The sequence below is a fragment of the Ctenocephalides felis genome, unplaced genomic scaffold (genome assembly GCF_003426905.1).
Source record: "Ctenocephalides felis isolate EL2017-DRISC unplaced genomic scaffold, ASM342690v1 CF-g0.4_SCAFFOLD_01492, whole genome shotgun sequence".
NCBI lineage: Eukaryota > Metazoa > Arthropoda > Insecta > Siphonaptera > Pulicidae > Ctenocephalides > Ctenocephalides felis.
The window spans coordinates 27,390,987-27,403,026 of record NW_020537646.1 but is presented as its reverse complement, the minus strand read 5'-3'; the positions used below and the strand labels follow the sequence as shown (position 1 = coordinate 27,403,026).

The 12,040-nt window shown below is 27.9% G+C and overlaps 1 protein-coding gene across 1 annotated transcript in view; it reads left to right on the top strand.

Annotated features, from left to right (window-relative positions):
• The window catches only part of LOC113371104 (opioid-binding protein/cell adhesion molecule homolog), a 353,176-nt gene that overhangs the window by 315,886 nt on the left and 25,250 nt on the right, over positions 1 to 12,040 (top strand). Inside the window, exons 4-5 of the mRNA XM_026611749.1 lie at positions 10,840 to 11,047; positions 11,246 to 11,404. Coding sequence (XP_026467534.1) covers positions 10,840 to 11,047; positions 11,246 to 11,404 — 367 coding nt within the window. The remainder of the gene's footprint in view (positions 1 to 10,839; positions 11,048 to 11,245; positions 11,405 to 12,040) is intronic.

The following is a 12,040-nucleotide window of genomic DNA, read 5'->3' as shown; positions in this document are numbered from 1 at the left end:
GAGATACGTCGATAATCGTGTACTCGCTGACAATGGTGCTATCAATGACAATTATATGGAATTAATCTTGCCATCAGCGCAATTTACTCGAAACCATCGATGTTTGGTTATCTTCTATTGAGAGACTCTGTGCGGTTTCTATAATATCATAGTTATGCAATGTAATAATGTTCGTATGTAATGCATTTTAATTATACGGTTATGTAATTGTCAAGACGCAGCAAATAGATTGACGCCAGGGATAACTGTCGGTTGTCGGCATTATTCATCTTTTTCTCTAACATTATTATTCATATTTAAAATAGGAGCATGGCATCGTGTCTTAAGGCAAATTGCAGGAACTTTCTGTACCGAAAATTTAATTTCTTAAAAAAGCTTTAAATTTATGATAAGATTTTTGAAAAAAAATTAGATTTTTGACATTTTTGAAAAAAAACGATTTTTTTAAAAAATCGTTTTTTTTATATCTTGAATTTTTTTGAAATATTTGAAGAAATCGTGCTGCGTGGCTGTTTTAAACAGGAAATATCGAGGGGAGTAAGCGCCGCGTCGTAACGAATAAACATTCGTATGGAACCCATAAAAATGAAAACAAAATTTCCACTTATTAATTTTTTCATGAAATACCTAATAATTTTTTTTCGCATATGACTAATGATAATTTTTGACCGCAAAATATTATTTTTTAAATTTTTTCACTCGATCTTTGAAACCAATTTTTATAGACCTGCCAATTTTTACTTCTTGGATATTTGAGTATTTGAACGACGCTTTAGACTGTAATTGATTTATGGACAATCTACATATCAATTCCATCAAATATATAATTTTTAGGCTGACTTAAAAATTTACTAATAAGTGACATAATTAATGCTGGAAAGTTGAACTAATATTATCAATTTTTGTATATATGAGCAATGTCATGGTAGACAATTTTATACAGCAATTTAGTCCTTCAATCCATAAAAGTACTGATCGTTCAAATTGTAGCATATTTTTCCAAAAAGAATATATAAGGATTTGAAATGATTTATGATTAGATATGTAAAAAATAATTATTTTAAGAGGTATTTCTATAAGATTATTCTATAAGATTAGTCTCTCAATCTGCTATTATTAATTTTTGACAGAAATTGAATTTTCTGTGTTTTTATGCCAATTGAGGGTTTGTTAAGGATTTAAATGATTTATGATTATGTTATAAGTAATTATTTTAAGAATTTTGCCCTTAAGACAGTCTCACAAAATTCATGATTAATTTTATCTAAAAATTAAATATGCTGTATTTTTATGCCTATTTTGAGTTACATATATTTTAATAACGTGTTCGATGATATGAAACATATACACAAAATATAAAAGCAGTTCAGATCAAGTTAACCAAAGAGCTCGTTTAAAAATATAATTAATTCAAAATATTTTCATCGTACGAGTGAGTAACCACGACCGATTAATACGTGATATATGTTATATTTTTGGTGAAGGGGGATGCAATATATCGCAGATAATCATAAATGTTAAAATTACATACTTTGTGGCCAAAAGTATGTTATATCAATCCGTAAAGTTCTAATGACAATTTTATTATCAAATAAACTTTTCAAATTAACTTATTAAATAAACAGCCATCAGAACTATGTGTTCTATGTATCTATCAGCCTTTGTGATTCAAATCTTTATTGAAAGACAAAATTTTATTTTGGTAAGTTTGTTTTTTATTAGTGGTGATATATATTAGAGCAATGCACCGAAATGCTATTTTCATTTCCAATTATATTTTAGATCTGTAATTTTAACTGGAAACTGATATAATTACTACTTAATATTAAGCTGACCAAAGTGGAACTTGTATTAGCAGAACCAAGCTTTTACCATAGAGATAAAGTAATGTTACTATATTTTTTTACTTATAAACCGATCCTGCCGCACAACAGACCAATGTTATGGCAAGTCCATGTTACGCTCAAACTTGCATACATTATGCTTCTGATTTTTTTTTTTTTTTTTTTTTTTTTTTTTTTTTTTTATTTACAAGCCGTCGGTATAATATTTAATATTATAATAAGGCTTAAGTCAATATTTTATAGGTTTAATATAATTTAATTAATTATTAGCTATTTTATTACTTAATTTATTTACTATAAACCTATTTATATTTACTTAATTATAATTTTTTTTTTTTAAAATATAACTAGTTTGTTTGTTACAAGTGTTTTTAAAAATTTAATAAGTAATTTTAATAAGCTTTACAATACATACTTTTACAATATTAACAGATTTTAGGTTATTTTATGATATTTTAACAAATTTAAGTATCTTATATTATTGTAATTATTATTATTATTAATACTATCATTATCACTTTAATTGTTATTGTTAAATATTTTTACAATTTTTTTTTTATTTTACAAATTTTTAGGTATTTTGATGAAGGAAATATTTTGTTTCACAATTTTTAAGTGTTTTTAAATATAAGTTTTTGTTTAACTAATTATTAAGTATTGTAACAATAACAGTCAAAATAAAAAAATTAAAATTTTGTTTCACAATTTTAAAGTGTTTTGAATTATAAGTTTTTAGTTAACTAATTATTAAGTATTTTAACAATAACAGTCTTTTGAAAATAATAATTAGGGGAAAAAAAAAAAAAAAAAAAAAAAGTTTCTCAAAATTTTTTTGTTTTTTTAAATTGTAAGTGTTTAATTAACTAATTATTAAGTATTATAACAATATAACAATAACAGTTATATAAAACAAAAAAAAAAGAAAAAATAAACAAAGAAAGAAATAATAATAATAATAATAATAATAGTAATTTAGAAGTATTTAGTTTAACGAACGAATTATGTTGTCACGAGCATCGTACACATAGACATGGCTGGTAAGTGACATCAGTTAGTTTGGGCCCGTAGATTCGGAGGGATTTTTGCCATCGTCGATTTATAAGTCGAATTATACAAAATACTGTCAAAATATCATGCATTTGCTGTGCATTCAGGCATTTTACACATAAACTGCAACGCCACTTGTATGTTATGAAGCTGAGTCAGAAAGACCCTGTTATCTAAGATTGTTTTTTTTTATATTTGTGCGGTTTCTAGGTTAGGTTTTCTATTTTACAATCTGAGAGATACACCTGACTGCATAGCAACCACATGGCTTTTAAAAAATTTAGAACAAATTTGTATAGAAACATTTTCATAACATAGCCTTGCAAAAACATTGGTCTGTTATGCGGCAGAATCAGTCCATTAATGTGATTATGCTCCGCAGAACTTATACAATATCTAGACATCTCAAAATTTTATAATAATTCTGCAATTTTCCTTACTTAAAATTTCAATAACAAACGCATGGACATATGAAACCAATGTGTATTTAATACTAATATTTCTGCATAGTCCGTTTGATTTTTAAATGTGTCGATTTTAAATTATTGTGCTACTATCTACTATCTATTTCATATTTTTTTCCAATATGTTCATGTGAATTAATTGACCCTTACATGTTTCAAAAGAACTAATTAATAATGACACTTTGCAAACAAAGAGCGGTGTTGAAACCGCTCGATATGCGTTCGTGATACACGCTGTGTTTGGGTTGCAATTATGTTCAGATGTCGATGACCGTTGGCGAGATTATTATTTTCTAGTAAGGCTACATTGTAACTTAATCAGTAATATAAAACCTCATGAAATAAACTATATACTAGGCTTTTTGTTGTGCTTCTTATCGGGGAGTTAACAAGCACACTTTAAATTTTTCGAATCACAATTAAGACAATGGTCAAAAAGACTTAGTAATTAATAGATTTCTGTATACAAAACAACAATTGTTTTTGCCAGATTTTTATGCAAAAAAGGTGTACAATTACCCATTCGCGCGGAAAGTGTAGTACTCAAATTTTTTTCATATAAAATCGACCAATCGTATGTCTTATATTGGTATAAAAATGTAGTATATACATTATAGGCACTTCTATAGAGATTTCTATTTGTTTCAAGTGAAGATATCATCCCATCACGTAGGCAATTATTTCACGCCGCAGTGCACAGATGACTCTGTGCGTTTTATATTAACAAGCTCTAATTTCACTTTAAAGCTTTTCGTGAGCTTTGTCATGTGCGCAGCATTTAATAACGCTACATTGCCCGCTAAAGCCTGCATTGACGCCGTCGAGCACTCTATGCGGAATGTTTTATGTGATCTAAGCAGAATATGATTTATACGCATATATATATATATATATATATATATATATATATATATATATGAATTAATCATGTAAATTTATTGAACATTAAAATTGTGTGAAAGAATAATATACTAATATATTGATAAACAAAGAATTAAAGGAACATACATTGCCCCCCTATATTGTATGTGTTCAATCGCAGTGCATTATGAAAACTGATCAAGGTTACGCAGCACGTATGGTAGAGTGAGTGGATGCGGGTTGTAAGAACCAAAAGAGAAATGAGAAACAGGAAAGGGATATAACGATAGAAAGATTCTAACACTGTGAGGCATTAGTTTTCATAAAAATTATAATGGCTTTGTCACAGTCATGTAAAAGACGAGATATATATATATATATATATATATATATATAAACTCGCACACATATATGTAAATTATTACAATTTACTGAAAAAAATACTCTTATACCTAACCAAACAGTGCTAAAAGTAATTTCTTTACTAAGCATTGCCATCTGATTATCAGTTGTTTTTTAACATTTTTTGCATTGCTTTTGGTGCATTTCCTTGGTTTCAAATAATTAATTACGAGTATCTCAGTGCACATATACATTTTCCCATTTATTTTTGATTATATTGAGTATAATTTAGTATGGGCTTCACAGTGGCTGTCTGACAAGAGCTTTTATTCTTGCAACCCAATGTTACAGGTTCGATATCCAGCTCAGACAGCTTGATATCAATCTGTAATTCACTAGAAAATAATGATGGAATTATATTACCAAGTGAAAATAGCCACTTTGCATTCCTGCATGAAATTCGTATTAAAGAATTTCAAAGAAGGAAATACAATAGATAGAGATAGATCAACCGTCTGTCTATAATAATGCGATGTTAAGAAATTTCATGAAAATGTCTTATGTTCTGTTAAGTGTAGCTGATTTGTTACAACTGTGAAAAAACACATAATATTACGTGTTTTGTAACAGAATTTGGGAGTGCTGATAAAAAACTATTATCTCTTCAGTATTAATTGATATTAAATATATAACTTAATATTATCTAATGTTTTTTTGCAGTTGTAGCAAATATTCAAATTTAAATAATATTTACTCAATATTTTCACGATTAATCGGACTGCGTGCTAGTATTTCCACTAATTACTTGGAATTTGATCGAGTCTCATTAATAAATAATATATGTGGCATATTTTAAGTCATACCCGATTTCAACACGGTTGTTATTCACTCCGACAATAGATATACAATGAGGTTTTGAAAACATATCTTTAAAAGCTGAAAAGTACAAAATTTTATTGAATTTTAAGCGCCTTATCTGATGGACTGCTTCCTGACTAACTATATACGATAATAATCTAATATTATAAAATTGCGTGCAGACAACATATGATACTCAACTAAATCTATTTAGCACTTTCCGAATAAATTATTTTATATCATGAACAAAGCAGCTACGTATCGTGTGAGGTGGGTGGTAGTACGCGGGGGCCATAATTAAAAAATCATAATTAGAGCTTTTGATGCCGCGCATCGCCGGTTTTTGAATTTGTTGTTGTTTGTGTTCCGTGCGAGCTTGAAAGTTTTACTTTATTTTTATGATTAAACAAAAGCGAATATATGGCGCAATATAAATCCGCGTGTATGCGTGGCGTTATTAAAAGTTAAACTCATTAAAATTCATATTCCGCGCTATGAGAAGTTATAACGTATGCGATCACAATAATAGGCTTATGCGGTATATTTACAGACGTGATTTTTTGTGTTTACCTTAACGCTTTTGTCAGACACAAAGTTCAGGCAAAAGCACAACATGGTAACTAATTGAACTTTGCAATTTCATATCATACAAACTTATATATAAAACAAATCGTTAACTGGTTATAATTATTTATATTTATTAACTTCCCGAAGGAGAAGTTTATGCTTTCATGAAAAAAATCCGATTCGCTAATTTTATGTTTTCTCGACTTTTCAAGCCATTCTAAATCGAATGAGCAGAACTTTGGAAAAAGTATGTGTGTGTGCGTGTGTGTGAACAGATTTTTTGCCGTAAATCGAAGTATTCTCAAAAACGGCTGGATTGATTTTTTCAGTAGATACCATAGTCTTCTAGATCATACTAAGATATTACGGCCCAACGATATTTCGTTTAGCTTTGAAAATTCGTAAAAGTTTTAAAATTTGTAAAAGTTTGCAAAAATTAGTATCGTTTTTTGGCATTTGTTAAAATTAAACATTTGATCGACGATTTCTCAAAAACGCCTGAAACGATTTCATAAATTTAAAAGCCATTTGATGTATCTCAATGAGGACTATATATTGTCAGTTTTGTGGGACGATCTGCCGAGTCGTTTCTTTGTAATTTGAAAGAAAGTGTTAAACTTTTCGTCCGCATTTAAGCTCAAACTACCAAATCGATTTTAAAAAATCAAGAACTGTTCGAAAGATATTAGTTGGGAATAATACTGATTAGTTTTTAACTGTTGAAAAAAAAAATTGAGTCGAATTTTATGAAACTTTTTGTGGCGATATATATCATGGTCTTATAGAACTTACTGAAATATTACGGCCTTACGACAAGTAGTTTAATTTTAAAAATTCATCAAAGTTTGAGAAAATGAGTAGTTTTTTTTGACGTTTGGTAAAATTAAAACTAGATGATTTACTTGGTATAATAATTGATTACTTGGTCCTAATGAACATACTATACCATTAACGTTCTAAAAAAATTGGTTCGATTATAAAAATTATTGATTTGTGAAAATTTGCTTTTAGAAAATACACCGAGTTAACGTGTTTGATCGTTTTCAATTATGTGTAATAAAACCACTCGGAATACTTTTAATCACTCATAAATTAGTTTGTTTATTATTGATTGAGCCGATTATTTACACATATCGTGAAGTTCATGTAACTTGCCTCAAGGCTAAGTACTAATACCAACTAGTTTTATTATATTTTTACATTTGTTTTACATTTGAAGTCTATATGTTTAATTATATATTTTAATTAATATTAGTTTGATCTGTATATGGTTCATATATCAATAATGTATAAAATTCTATAGGGCAAATAACTTGTAATATTTTCTTACTGTTATGAGAACATTTTGTTTTAAAATGTAATACTAGCAATAATTGCCAATATAAAGCACCTTTATTTTATACTACAGTTTAGAAAGACAATTGCGGCATCATTTACTATTCAGAAAGCTCGCCTTTGTTCTCAAATTCATAGCCAATTAGAGTTTCTATGATTGTTTGAAAGAGACTTATTGTACCTGTATATATACACATATATATATATATATATATATATATATATATATATATATATATATATATATATATATATATATATATATATATATATATATATATATATTTCTGTGCCATAATGTTCGTCGCAATACTCATGCGAAACGGTTTGGACCGATTTTTATGAAAGTTTATAATCGCGATCAGAATGACAAAATCGGCCAACATCTATTTTTTACATCCCTAACTGTAAGGGTTGGCCACCCTTGGTATATTTTTCAGTTTTTTGGCCAATTTTTTTTTCATTATTTGTAATTAAAAGATGAAGAGATGAAGCTGATCTTCACATACAATAGTTTTTGAGAGAAAACTAGGTGAGGTACCATACAAATCCATGGCAAATATGTAAATTTTTCAACATAGTTTTTGAAATCCCATTTGTTTAGATTCAACTCACAGCATAACTTAAAAATGAATCGGATTTGAATTTTAAAATGTGCCATTTCAATTCAAATGCAATTAGTATTAGTTTAGGCTAGCACTTGTAATGGCTATCAATATTCTCAAAGAACAATTCAAAGAATTAAATAACGTATGTAATCTTGTGTATTACCACTAAATGAATTTGTTCTGTATCATTATTTGTATAATTTGGATAAATACGAAATACATATACGTGTTTATATCTGGTAGTGTAAATATGAACATTACTAATCATTTATTGTTTCTACATGTGGTAAATATTTATTTAGTTATATATGTATACATGTATGTATGCATATCATTTCAAAATTAACAAACAATGTTAATATTAGTAGATGAGAATGTAAATAGTTCAACTGCATATAGCAAGAATTATATATATATATATATATATATATATATATATATATATATATATACATATGAGTGTCAATTTAGGAACTTCATACTTAATTTGAATGTGCAAGCATCACAATTTATAATTTACACAATTTAATCAAATAAATGCAGTAGTATTTACAATGTAATTTATTGTAAATATTTAAAGTACTCATGCGGATATGATAATTATTCAGATAAATATAACTGCATAGAAATATTTGTATTTGATGACACTGATTTGAGGAAACTGGTGGTGATTTGAGCTTCAAATTATGTATACAAACATGAATTATTTAATATAAAAAATATATAAAATATGTAAGAACTATTTTAAAGTTTCTTGATCAACTAATGAAAACCTGAATGAATCATAAACATAAGGTAATTTACTTGAATAAAAATATTTCTGCTGGTTTTCTATGCTCTGTCCTGGCTTAGCTGTGCATACGTTCCTCTTCCTCATTTGATATATGTAGTCTCCATTAGCTCCGAACATAAATTAAACTAGTGTGACTTTATATGGCATTTTCTTCCATTCCCCGCTTATATCTTTATACCTGCCGTCGTTTCAGATATGCCGCATAAATCAGATAACAAAAGTCTTCAATCTTGCTAATAGTTTCCCTGACAACTATTATTTATCTTGACACAGATAAATTTTCATTGTGTTAAAATACATAAATATCGTGATGTTAAAATACTTAAAAATCATTTAAACTTCAATCAGAAGGATTCAAGTAAGCTGTTATGCTAATTTGTTTTAACTCAGTTCGGCTTAAGTTGTCCTATATCTGTGTAATCAATTATTATTACAATTTCTATAGTAGGGCTAATATTTATTTGTACAGCAATTCTGAATAGGGCCTTCTTTCACTTACAAAAATATCGATTTCTATATTTACAAGTAAAAACTGTTATCACTACTGCTTGATAACAGGCTGTTCGGAGCAGGATCAAACCAAGGACCTCTGATCCAGGACCAATCAATCTTGCCACTAACGAACGTGTCTATTGTAAACCTAAAATGTAAAAAAAATAAGACTACATGTTTGTTAAAAGAAAACTAAAATGTTAATATTTTCCTAAAAAAACACTGCTTGTAAAATTTATTGCTCTGTAGAGTTCTTATTTTTATAACGTAATTAAAGTTGTCTGCAACATCTCACGCTCCTTGTTTTTTTACTCTTGTAAAACGATGTAGTTAGGTAATTAAAAATATAGTTGTTTATTACAGTAATATGAATAAATTTATGAAAAATAGATATTTTAATAAAAAATGATTATAATGCATTTCACGCGGATTATCATAAATATTAAATTTGCAACTAAGTTAGTGCAGAATTTTGTTATAATAATATGAATATATGTTATTAATTAAGAAAATCAAAGACCATTTGTTCATGAAACTATAAAACTTTAATCTGTAATGAATTTTCCATTTTCGTCTTTCAAGCAGCATCATCATTTAGCATTTATAAAACTACTGGTTTTTATTAGCAAAAAATTGAAACAAGTGCTATTTGACACTATCATAATAATTGATTAGTTTACCATACAAAGAATTTTATAAAAATCGATACATCGATCGACTGCTTTGTCTGATTTTTTTAGTTGTTCAATTTAGACATCAAACTTAGATTAGCCGATAAGAGTAGAAGTAAGAAATTCCTGTTGAATCTGCTTTATCCTCGAATGATTTTTTTTAAATTTCAATAATTATTACAACTGTTAAATAATTAACATCTAGTAATATTGATAAATAATAACATAAATTTAAATAAATATGAGTGCAAAGGATATAATTTACATGAAAATAATATCCGTAATATGATGATTTAATATAAAGTAGAAGCAAATAATAATAAAAATAAAATTAATGAATAATATAAATAAAATTTCTGAATAATAAAATAATACTAGAAAAATAATAAAATATAACAAAATAACAATAATAGAAATAGTAAGATAATAATAATAATAATAAATGAATGAAATGTCGCCAGAACAAAATTTGGCAAACCTGTTTTGACATTGTTGTTTTCAAGGCTAGGTCACTATTGAGAATTCCAAATTTTTGTTAGTTTACCCTGCTTCTTTACTTTAGCGGGAACTAAAGCAAAATACAACAAAAATTCTCGATTTGAGTTTCCATCTTTCCACGAATCTCAAACTAAAACTACGCCTTTGATCAAATTGCATTTCTTTATATTATAGCTAATATTCTTATCACATTTATTTATCACTTGTAAATATATTATTTGTATAACAATAAAGCGTTACTTTATATCTATTAATGAAACCTAATTGGAGCTCATTAAATATCAATCAAAATATAAGAATGATATTACATATAATTGATTAATTTGTTATTAGCAAATTTATTCACTCATATAAATTAAAAAAAAATTAATTTAAGTTTTATATGAGATACTTACTATAAGTATTATTTTGATGATTTTTCACTGATGTTCCAATATTGATAATGATATTCTGCAACAGGTGGCTTGGTTACGAGTGGACACCCAAACAATTCTGACAATCCACAGCCACGTGATAACCAAGAACCATCGTATCGGCGTCCTGCACTCGGAACGCACTTCGTGGCTTCTGAGGGTGAGGGACGTTCGAGAGTCCGATCGAGGATGGTACATGTGTCAGATCAACACTGATCCCATGAAGAGCCAAGTCGGATACCTAGATGTTGTTGGTAATTGTTTAATCACTAATCCAAGTAGTAGTAAAATAGGACTTGAAACGCATTTTATCTGCATGAGTTTTAATTAGTCTATATAATTAAAAACATCTTTTTGCAGTACATTTTTCTGATAAACCAAAAATACACAAATTAGCTTATGTTGGTATCAAATATACAAATGGTAATATTTTTTTTATTTTATTTTTTCAGTGCCGCCTGATATTCTAGACTATCCAACAAGTGCAGATATGGTCGTTCGTGAAGGTAGCAATGTGACCTTACGCTGCGCCGCCACTGGGTCACCGACACCAACCATAGTTTGGCGGAGAGAAGGCGGTGAACTGATACCCTTGATGTCTCAAAATGATGGTAAAACCAAAATAATATTTTTTTAGACTATTTTTGGTAGTTTTTTATTAGCAAATTTATTAATTGTAAAACTTGAAGTTTATAATTGATACTAATAATATAAATTTCCACATCTGATAATCCATTTATAATACATAATGATGACATTAAGTTAAGCAAAATTAATAAATTTATTATGTTTTATGGTTTATCACAATGTATTTTAGTAGAAGCATGCACCAGTCCGAAATGCCTGATAGTCCGGCTTTTATTCTAAAATTTCGTTTTTTCAAAAATGTGCATTTATAGCTATTAAAAATGTTCGAGAACTATTGGAAAGTTTTTAGGGTAGTTCGGAATCATTTGCAAGGACGCACAATTGTTCGAAATTCGTCGTGTCCATGGTAAATTTAGTAGCGTCTAGGTTCATGAACAAAGTATGTTCTACGAAATACGTAGCCCCTACGTTCTATGAAGACTTCGTTTTTTTTTTTTAAGTTAGTCTACTGATTACAGCAGCACAATACACATTTATCAGTACATTTAACCACCTAGATGTGTCCATGTTTTCAAAATTTAAGCTTTGATATTTAAAAGGAGAGAAACCAAAGCACATAACACCAACTCTAAATCTGAATCTAGAAATCATCGAACGGC